An 11,712-nucleotide genomic window follows, 5' to 3' on the forward strand; every position below is an offset into this window, starting at 1 on the left:
TCCCACAGTATTGACATGTGGGAACTGTAAACTGAAATGTTTCCCCGCATTGTTTTTTTTTCTCTGGTTCGTATATTGCTATGATGTCGTTATTGTCTGCGTCGTCCGAAGACCCATTTGGTTTCCGGACAACTTTAATTTAAGTGAATGGATCTATATAAATTTTAAAGAAGGTTCAATACCACAAAAGGAAGGTTGTTGGGGATGATGGTTCCAACCGTTTACGAAAAAGGGGCATAAAAGAAGCATGTTTTTAGTTTCAGGATAATTACTTGTGTATAAGAATTTTGATTGTACTGAAATTGTACCACAGTGTTCAATACCACAAGTAGAATGTTAGATTTCATTTTAGGGTTATGGTACTAACAGTTTAGGAATGAAGGAACAAAAAGGGATAAAAAACAATCATGTTTGTAGTTTCCGGATAATTACTTGTATGTACGTTTTTGGATCTTTTTCGCATTATCACAAAGGGAAGACTGGGATTTTGTTCGGGGATAATTGCCCAAAACATGCAGAAATTAGGGGCAAAAGATATGGCAAAACAAACATTTTTCTAGTTTCCAGACAACATCTTGTGTTCAAGTGTATGGACCTCTCTAACATTGTACTGCAAGGTTCATTACCAGAAAGGAAAGACTGTGATTTGTTTTGATGGTTATTTATCCTAGAAGGAAAACAAATGTTATGGGCGGGAAGAAACCTTCAGTTGCACAGTATTGCGCATACGATTTAAGATCTTCAACCAAATTAACCTTGTGTCAGAAACCTATATAACGTCATAAATTTGATCGCAATCCAAATTCAGATAGTATCAAGCTTTAATATTATGTCCAAATTTGCCCCAACTGTTCAGGGTTCGATCTCTGCGGTCAGCGAAGCATTTTTAATGTTTTACTATGTGATTAAAAGTTCCTGTTGCTTTCTTCATATGGTAAGCTATGCCAGCATAGGCGTATCCAGGGGGGCCTTTGAAAAAAATTGGTTGATTATATAGGGAATCACTGAAGCATGACTTGAGCCCCCTCCCCCCTTTTAGGTCAGCCATCGGGCCCGCCTTACAAAAAGTTCTGGATCCGCCACTGCCCAGTTCTGCTTTTGAAGTGTTTGGAACAATGAGTACAAATCAGGCTTTATTTTATTTTATTTGAAATAAATATTAATTCTATTGAATTTATTGGAGTGTTCAATCAAACTTTTCATCTCAAAGTCAGCACAATCAAATCCTTTTCTTACTTTAATTATTGTTTGTGCTAGTCGACTGAATTTGGAATTTAATGCATAAAAATTAATAAAATTCATACAGTGAAAATGCACCGCATATACAATACTAATGAATCGCTCTACAGTGAAAATGAAAGTAAAGTACCATTATTCAACAGTAAACATGACTCGCATAAAGATAGCATCATAGTGGAATTCAATACAATATGGGCAAACTGAATAACAAAAGCTATTCTACGTTATACAACATTAATAATTGTGTTGTAATGAATATTTTTTTTGCAACTACATCTTTCCTGCTAGTTTTTAATCACCTGCACGATTTGTTCGTAAAACGTCATAAATATTCACCTATTTCGGTATATATTTCACGTATGGATGGCTCTCGGCGCGATAAAAACCCGTTCCAATCTCTTACTTTGTATAACTTGTATTATTTATCACTAAATATAATACATGTGAACAATTTTCTTCATTTTCTTCAAAAATCATAATTTTTTGTCTGTTTATTTACCATTCTGCATCAGAAATGCATGGCATATACAGTGAAAATGGATCCGCACTTTACATACACTGCGTATCTTTTCTTTTCTTTTTGGCTAGTTATTATATGTTATTTGATCCAACTTATTGTGTACTGTACATAGTTACAGGATATCTAATTTTGATCTTTATCAATTACACTTGCATTTAAATGCAATAGATATTTAAAATGATTATAGATTCTTTATCTACATACTTTTTAGTAACTTTTTTTTTATCTCATTGTTTGTATTGTATTATGCAAATTATTGATGTTGTAATGTTTATGCCTTTTGGGGTCCATAATTGGAAATACAAATTATTTACCTAAACTGAAAGTTGAATGTTAAACATTAATAAGGGTATTACATTTAAAAAATGATTAAGTGAAAAAGTACTTTTTCTCTTTTGATTAGAAGGTAGGACGACATTCTAGTGCATACATAATCCGAAAGCTCCCAACTTCTGATTATTTCCAATACGGCTTCTATTTTTAGCAATATAATTACCTTATAAAAACCCCGTTATATGATTACGTGTTATAGATCAAATCAACCGTTAAGATCAGGTAAGTTGACATAATGGAGCTGGCTTCCACAATATCATGATTTTGAAACAAATGTATATAGGTGAGACAAAATCTGTATAAATGTTGATCTCTTAAATAATGAAATATCCATTTAATTATTCTTCAAATTTAAACGATTGATTGCCGTTTGCTTAAAGTGAAGATTTTTTTTTGTGTACATGTATACGTATCCAAGTTATCTCAAAACAATTTCATTGTAAGGATTTAGAAAATAGAAAAATTATACTAGATAGACAATAACGTTTTCTATGTCTACGAAGAATAGAAAGCATCTACATATTCATCGATTGCATGAAAACATGTTTGAAACTTCAGTTCAAACGACTCCGCTGTGGTCAAGTGGGAATAAATTGGATAATCTTTATATATAGATGTAAGTACTACAATATTTTTTCACCATGCTAAGATAAAGTTATATGAACGTTTTACAAGTATTCATAGCCCTAGACCTTAGATGTTCAATGCTGTACCTTAAACCTTCAGCGTTTAATTTAACATCCTTATACCTTCAGCTCTGTACTTTTTAATCTCAGTATTGAACTTTTTATTTCTAGTGCTCGTTTTTACATTTTGAACACAGTTCTGTTTATGTTCAGCATTAGAGTTTACAACTTTCACGAACGACACATTATCTCCAGCGCAAAACAATGTAAATTCAGAATCTTTTATGTGCTTGGGATCAAGAAGGCATATACAAAACAAACGAATTTTGATTTTAATGATTTAAAATATTTTCTTGTTGTTCTCATAAGTACTATATTATTGATCTTTATTTTATTTATATTGCTATTATGGACACTTATGGTCCTACATCCAGTCAATACTTTTTTTTGCGTTATTGTTGGTCATTTGTTTCTCAGACAATAGTTAACGTATTTTACTGAACCCGTTGGAGTTCAGTATTTTTGTGATTTTACTTTTTGTATGTATGCTGATTAGGTGTTAGTCTGAAAAACATAGCTTACCAATACGTTGGTGTGGCTTTGAACTTGCATTTTGTGAATGACTTTTTATATGGTCATTTTTTTTATAAATTTCCTGTTACAAAACTTTGATTTTTTCGACAAACTAAGGATTTTCTTATCCTAGAATAGATTACCTTAGCGTATTTGGCACAACTTTTCGGAATTTTGGGTCCTCAAAGCTCTTCAACTTTGTACTTGTTTGGCTTTATTATTATTTTGATCTGAGCGTCACTGACGAGTCTTGTGTAGACGAAACGCGCGTCTGGCGTATTAAATTATAATCCTAGTACCATTGATAACTATTTTTGTGCGGTTCGTGTCAGTCTGATGGTTAAAGCCTTTCGAACTGATTCTTGCAGTTTGTTCTTATAGTGCGATGTAACACCACTATACTAATTTTGAGCTAGGTTGAGCGATAATGAACAAGTTTATCTCTGCCACATTCTGTATCTCCTGTAACAGTTATAAAATGTTTGTTAATTATATTACTTTTCGGATAAATCAGACCGCTTGTTTTAATTGTTTGAAATTTAATAACATTTTGTTTAGTAGGGATCTTTTATAGCTAAATTACTACATCGTAGTGACTTTGGACGTCGTTGTAATGCTTTGATATTGTTTTCCTTTTCTTTGCTTGCTTTAAACTTTTTGACCTCTACATATTCTGAAGATATATGATTTTCGGTTACCTCTTTATCAAAATAAGGAATTGTTGGTATATACCTACATCGGCATGCAAACTAAGACTTGAAAACAGTACAAGAATCATGCGTGCCAAAATAGGTTTGAACCTCAACTACTGGCAATCCAATTTAAAATTAATTATTTGTTCTTTCGGAGTTTGTTTTTGCGCGTATTAATGCATTATTTTAATTATGCATATACTCAGATTTATAATATTTATGCAATTCATGCGTGGATCTAAAAGTTTGACTTGTAAAACGGAGATATAGTGGTGTTGGGGATTTGACTAAAAAATACATTACTTTCATTTCATTCTTGACACATTTTGTCTAACTGTTATTATAAAAGTTGCAAAAAGTAATCTCATTGTCATATCTATATGATTCTTTTGTAGGCTTAGTATGGCTGAGGCCAGATCAATTGACAATAATTGGAAAGAGCCATTTCATGTATATGGAAAAGGCGAGGGAAAACTTCGTCGTAGAGTTTTGAAGCAAGTACACGATTATCGTGTAGAACCTGCAAAATGGGAAAAACAAACTGAGCAGACCAATGACTTTCTCGATAAACTTGTTGAAAAAATTTATGAAAGAAACCTTCCAAATGCCAATGAAATGGAGGTAATAAAAGAGTACATAAAACAAGCTAGTGCAAGACAAGGATTGAAAATAAATGAACCGGATGAATATGATGTCATTATACCACTGATCATAAAGGGATTAGATATTCAGACTGCATGTGTCAAGGATACAGATGGAAAGGTTATTTCCGGTTTTGAAAGAGAAAGAGTTATGAACAAGGATGATCTCAATTCAACCCACCCCCGAATGTCCAATGCAAAGGTCTTCACAACAACAAAAGATGGAACTGTTTTCCTAAATTCAAAAAACTTTTATCAAAAAATATGGATGCCAGAAGTTGATAAAGCACTTGCAGATATTCAAAAAGAAATGCCAGACTTGAAGTTTAAAAGACGGGAGCATCCGCCATCTGTAAATATTCAAGTGACATACCCCGATGGTCGTGTCGTTAATTTTGATATTGTACCTGGAAAATATACAGGAACCGAACAAATTCAAATTCCATCAGAAGTTACAGGCAAAAAGGACACTTTGGTTGAATTTCCAAGTTTTGCACTTCCTAAATATGATAACAAAAATAATCCAAGATTAAATTCCGAAGATAGAGAGCTTATTTTTAGGTCCTGCACAAGTTCATATGAAAGGTATATGGCGGATTTATGTAGAAGTTCTCCTGAACGACAGTATATTATGACTGCAAATTGCATTATCAAAAACGCTATAAAAACGTTGCAGGAAGAACAGAATCCTCTTGGCAACCTTATTAACTCATACCATTTGAAAACAATTGCTTACCATATTATAATGGATACAACAATATTGTCTAAAATGGAGATTACCGGTGTCAAAGATGCGCTTGGACTTCATCTCACATACATAAGAAAGTATGTGTCGGAGCGATACCTTCCAGATTTCTTTCTCGGAAATAAGAACCTTGCAAAGATATTTCCTGGATCTAAAATCCTTGAAAATCGCAGACAACTCAATTTATTTTGGAAAGCTAATCCCAGACTTTTACTGGCAGCTATAAATGGCCTGAAGAGGTTACTCGAAATTCTGGAAGGCTGCTTCACGTGCACTAACGGTTTAAGTTAATGCTTTCTTTTAACATTCATTTCAAAATCCCCTCATGGGGTACCAGTTAATCATTTTGTTGTTTTTACGTTGACAAAGTTAAAATTATATTAATTGTACAATTGCTCTTTCCGAATTTAGAATACTGACGTTGTTTTTTTTAAATCAGAAATAATCGATTACCTTAAAGTCATAAGAAACCTCAAATTAAAAAAAAATAATGTATATGTTTAACTCAATGGATAGTTTTCATTATTAAACTTTTGTACATGCATATACTTTTTTCTGAAGAAAATTCTTTAATTTGTTCATATTTAGAAGAAGTTTACTTTATTCCATGAAGCAATTTCCCGACATATTTTCCGTATGCAAAGTTACCTCCGAGTGACACATCTCGTAATAATCCGATGATCGCAATACGCACAGATATCCTTAGAATAAACTTTTATATGGTTGTATATGTTAAACACGTGCTCAATATCCATGCTTTTTTGTTGTTGTTGACAAACAGGTGACATTCGTTAAACTTCGGCTTCAAAACACGAACTTTAATTACCTGCCATATTTTCACAACAACACTGACCGATTGAAAAAAAAATTGACGATTATACGAAATTTATGCGAAAAAAAATATGATAAAATCGTGGCCAGAAGACTAAGTTTATGATGTTTGTATGCATTTGTTCAAAAATTGGAATAACATTATTTTTCACTAGTCACTCTATTCATTTGGCTTGATTATAATAAGTCGTCGATAATTGAATCTGTACATTAATCAAGTGTGACCTATTCCGGATTGTAACACTATCTTCTTCTTCTTCTTCTTCTTCTTCTTCTTCTTCTGGAAGTCCACCCTATCTGCAGGGTCACCGCATTTAAAAATTTTGTTTATTTTTAAAATTGCGTTATTTAAAATTCTATCTACTGGTTAAAATTTAAAATAATATTAACAGAGTTAGAATAGGATAAAACTAAAAATTAGTTAAAACAGGAACTTGTATGTACACTATACATTTAAAATTATAAAATGGATAAAAGTAATCTTATCAGTTGTTTAAATTCTCTTAGCAAAGGAAACTGAAAGGAACTACTAATCTGTACTAGTAATTGGTTAAATTTATGGACTAGTATGGTTTCTTAATAAGTTTAAATATATGTAATTAAAAGATAAAATGGTAAGGGATACGAATAAAACAAGAAACTTGTAAAAATTAGTTTTAAGTAAAACAGTAGAGTTTGTCAATAGAATTTGGGTCTATAAGAGTATTTACAGGGGTAATTAATACATATGCTCTAGTTATGGTTTAACTATGAATTACTTAGTATTAATTAAGTATATAGACAAAGTAGTATAATACTTGTTATATGTTACATTCCCACGACTGACAGCCACTTGTAGTTTAAGCTCAGAACTCAACTGATTGTTCATTTGTTTACCAAAAGTTGGGTTCTTTTAGCATGCATTGCATAGATCCAGTCTTTGCAGATTCGTTCTAAGTCTCTCTGCTGAGGCACAGTTATAAGGTCGTTCCTAGAACAGTCAACCAATAATTAAAGAAGATCCTCATCAGAATCAATTATACTGCAATAGTGGATATGATTATCCTCTAGTAGGGATTTTAGTCTATCTTGATGAATTTTTCTCACACAATTCAGACTTTCACAGTTGATTAGGACATGTTTATAATCCTCAGGTCCTACCATGCACAATTTGCATTCTGCAGATTTTGTTCCGTCGAGTGATGCGTGGATCGAAAGAGAAGGAAACGTTTACCCTGTCGACACGGCTAATCTCGCTATTATTTAAATGCATGAGGTTTTGTAATAACCTTGTGTTTATGAAGTTTAAACATCAGGTACTACCGTTGCAGTAAATCATGTCAACTTGAAAGGCTTCCAAGATAGGAGTGTTCATCATATCAAAATATATATATACAGCGAAACTTTTATTTTTGCTTATATATATATATCAGCGTGAACATTTTTACTTTATTTCAACATCATGTATGTACTGGAATTATAAAAATGAATTTATTGTTGATTGAATAAAAAAATATTTACGAAATACCGAACTGCAGGGTAAATTCAAAAGAGGGACGAAAGATACAAGAAGGACAGTCAATCTCATAGATCGAAATAAACGCCATGGCTAAAAAATAAAAACTTTTAAGACAAACAGACAAATAAAGACACAACAAAGAAACTAAAGACTAAGCAACACGAACCAGGCCAAAATCTGATGTAATCTTATGTGCTTCGGAAGGGTAAGCAGATATTGCTTCACATGTGGCACCCGTCGTGTTGCTCATGTTTTTACAAACTGAGTAGTCTAATTATATATGTCACATTCGTGGTTAAAATGATCAATACAATTTGCCAAAATCAAACGCTCCACTTTATCAACCAACAGAAGAATGAATACCAACTGCCATATTCATGACTATAAAGTTCACTCATTTACAAAGAAACCCATTTTCTGAACCTCTTACTTCTATGATAAGTGTTTGTAGCTCTGGAACATTAAAAACAGCAAGGTGAACAACTCAAACAAACGTAATTGGTTAACGTGACAATAATTGGGATCCAAAAAAGGGGGTAAACATACAGACCAGATATACAACTGACTTAAACAATTCTATACATATATAGAATTAAATCTGACATAAAACCGACAATTTTGTTTGAAAGTAAGTAGTACATACAGATAACCCCCTCCCTTTTTGATCAGGAGTTGGCAAGATATTATTTACAAAAAAACTGATATCAACGTAACACACGTATTTCCTGACCATAAGGGATAATGATAGCCTTTTTTCATAGAATTTTCACCACTTTCTAACACTGCCAAACATTATGAATTAACAGTTTAAAAAATCTTAAGTACTTTCATTCTACTATTCATAAATGAATGTTTAGGCCTTTTATCATGCAGTGAATACAAAATCTAAAAAACAATATTTCATTTTCACACTGTATGTAAAATCATTTCATATTTTTTCTATACTTGATTCATCCCTCAGTTTGGGAAAGTATGTTCATTTGATACTGTATTTTTGTCCAATCACACTGTTCAAATACATTGACTTAAGTGGGATACACAAAAGATCGAGTAACCTAAATTCTGGATGGAAAATACTACCGTGCTACCTACAATACGCATATTATATCAATTTCAGAAAATTTGACTCCTGTGAAAAATAATTGACCGATTCTGACTTTCGAACTTGAATGAACTATCGATTAAAACCTTCGATATCAATTTGATAAAAACACTTCATGAAAAGAATACATTTACTTTGGGTTTTTTTAAATTGATGCTCGATCATGCGCTCCATACATTAACGAACAGCCATATCAGTTATATCGTGACGTAAATGCGACACGATAATGATGATTAAAAAATCAGACATTACCCACATGAAACATGGCCACATCTACATGTTACACAACTGATGACTTTAAAAGTCCTAAATATTTACCGTGTTCACATACATTTTGTGAAGGATGTATTTCGACCTATATTACTTCCTGCTTTGAAAAAGGCAACACAGTCGATTTTGCATGTCCAGTGTGTAGAGGAGTTGTATCAAACCTCCACAAAAACTGTTCAGCGGAGGAGGTTGCCAAACAACTCCCTGTGAACTTTCTTATCGTTGGATTATTGGACTTGAAGAAGATACAACGGCCAGAAAAGCGATGCATGTCTTGTGAAAGGCTCGGAATTGAGTCAACAGCGGCTCATTTGTGTGTTAATTGCTCTGATACTTTGTGTGACACCTGTAATAAGTGCCATACTGCAAATAAAGTCAGCGCAGATCACAAGATAAGGTCACTCACTGATGTGTTCCCTGAGGACAAGATCCCTAAATCTTTTAACAGTAAATGTAGTGAACACACGAATAAGAACATAAAACTCTTCTGCAAAGATCATGACATTCCTTGTTGCTCTATGTGTGTCTCTGTCACACATAGAAAATGTGGAGAAATAGTTACAATTGAAGATGCTGCGAAAATTTATTTGTCTGAAAATTCTGTTGACAAAATTCAAAACGAGCTTCAAGAGTATTGTGAAAATATGAATACTCTGGTTTCGAGCAACAAAACAGTTTTGAAAGATTTAGAATCGGATTATAAAGTTAAATCGGAAACAATAGAAGCCACGTGTAAAGAAATGATGGACACAGTTCGGGTTTTTGAGACTGACAGAAAAGCTGAATTGTTGAAGATTTTTGAAGAAAAGAAAGATAATTTAGAAACTCGAATAACTCAACTTGAAAACCGATTGAAAGCGATAAACTATGAAAATGAAATTTTAAGAATTAGCAAGGAAAGGGCATCGGATGTGCAGGTATTGCTAGAATCAATGAAAATAAAAAGCCAACTAAAAGGACACAAGAAGTTACTAGACGATAAGGTAAATATGCCTACTCAAGTCGAATTGCCAAGTGTGGAAAATTTCGCTGTAAAAATTGAAAATGTATTACATGAAAAATGTAAAATTACTAGTTCCAGCGTTTACAAATTTAACCGATTCAATACGTTTTCAACGAATTGGATTATGAGTAGCTCCCATTTGAATTCAATTTCAGTCAAAGTGTCAAGTGACATTTATCTTGTTGGAATTCTGTCTTACTGTTGCAAGAATGACATTTGTTATAGTATAACGGTAACGTTAGGACATGAATCTAAAACTTTAGCCGAAATAACTACATACGTGGACAACATGATGATCGTGGACAACAGGATGACCGTGGACAACAGGATGACCGTGGACAATTTGATGCAAGTTGAATTTTCTAAGGCTGTCAAATTGTCCGCTAACCAAAAGTATGATATAGCAGTAAAGGCCAATACTTCCAAAACAATACAGTTTGATTATGGAATGCGTGGACAAGCAAACGTTATGCATGAAGGTATAAATTTTAATTTTAAATCATCTCTTATAAATAAAAGTTCACCTACAAACGTTCAGAGCGGACAAATTCCTGGACTACTTTTTAGAACAATGCAATAGTTAACAATTAAATAACTAAATCGAATACAACTTAGTTTTTGTACATTTTTTACTTATTGTTTTGTTTTTATAGCAAAAATTTATAGACGCTTTACTATACTTTTTTTAGCTCATTTGGCCTGAAGGACCAAGTGAGCTTTTCTCATCACTTGGCGTCCGTCGTCTGTCGTCCGTCGTCGTCGTTAACTTTTTACATTTTGAACCACTGAATGGAATGGAACCAAACATGCCATGAATGTTCCTTATGAGGTGCTGACTAAGTGTTGTTACTTTGTTGCCAATCCATCATCCAAGTTGCCGCCAGCGGGGAATTCGTTTAACATAGGACCCCATGAGAAATGCATAGAAATATCTTCTTTTAGAAAACCACAGAATGGAATGCAATATTAAACCAAATTTTACCTTTTTATATGTGAATTTAAAAACCCAAGTAGAGTCAGGTGAGCGATACAGGCTCTTGAGAGCCTCTAGTTAAGTTTATTTATGGACGCCTACAGTAAAAACAAGTCTTACTGAAATGCAAAAGTTATTCAGACTTATACATCGCATAACGGTTAATAAGAACGGTTGTGACAGTAACTTACTTTATTTCTGTTGACCTATATATTTTTTTAAGTGATTAAGATTATAACACTGTACCCTTTTTTGGGGGTATTTTTTGCATTTTTACTTATGATATGAAAAAGAAGCTGTGGTATGATTGCCTATGAGCATGACGAGATAACACTTCACCAAAGACCAAGTTACAAAGAAAAGAAAAAACAACTATGGGTAAAATTCTTACTGCATAATCTGTTTTATTTATTAGTTTGATGTGTGTGAGCTTTTGATTTTGCCATTTGCTTTGGTTTTTATCCGTTTAGAATTTTCCTCAGAGTTTGGTATGTTTGTTATTTTACTTTCCACAAATCGTTGTCAATATAATTGAATATATAATGCGACTGTAATACAGGTGAGAGTTTTGGTAAGCTCATAATAAAACCAGGTTTAATCCACCATTTTCTATGTAGAAAATGTCTGTACCAAGTCAGGAATAAATCAGTTGTTATCCGTTCGTTT

General features: G+C 32.9%; 2 protein-coding genes across 2 annotated transcripts; both read left to right on the top strand.

The window, feature by feature from the left end:
• The first annotated feature begins 4,385 nt into the window (after positions 1-4,385).
• LOC143066655 (uncharacterized) lies at positions 4,386-5,818 on the top strand. The gene has a single exon (XM_076239506.1). It carries the CDS (start codon positions 4,386-4,388, stop codon positions 5,658-5,660), a length of 1,275 nt encoding a protein of 424 aa, XP_076095621.1. The 3' UTR covers positions 5,661-5,818.
• A 3,212-nt stretch (positions 5,819-9,030) lies between these two features.
• Positions 9,031-10,683, top strand: LOC143066656 (uncharacterized). Its single transcript, XM_076239507.1, has one exon. The coding sequence runs from the start codon at positions 9,064-9,066 to the stop codon at positions 10,651-10,653; it is 1,590 nt and encodes a 529-aa protein (XP_076095622.1). The 5' UTR covers positions 9,031-9,063; the 3' UTR covers positions 10,654-10,683.
• Positions 10,684-11,712: the final 1,029 nt, after the last annotated feature.

This window comes from Mytilus galloprovincialis, chromosome 3 (genome assembly GCF_965363235.1).
Source record: "Mytilus galloprovincialis chromosome 3, xbMytGall1.hap1.1, whole genome shotgun sequence".
Classification (NCBI taxonomy): domain Eukaryota; kingdom Metazoa; phylum Mollusca; class Bivalvia; order Mytilida; family Mytilidae; genus Mytilus; species Mytilus galloprovincialis.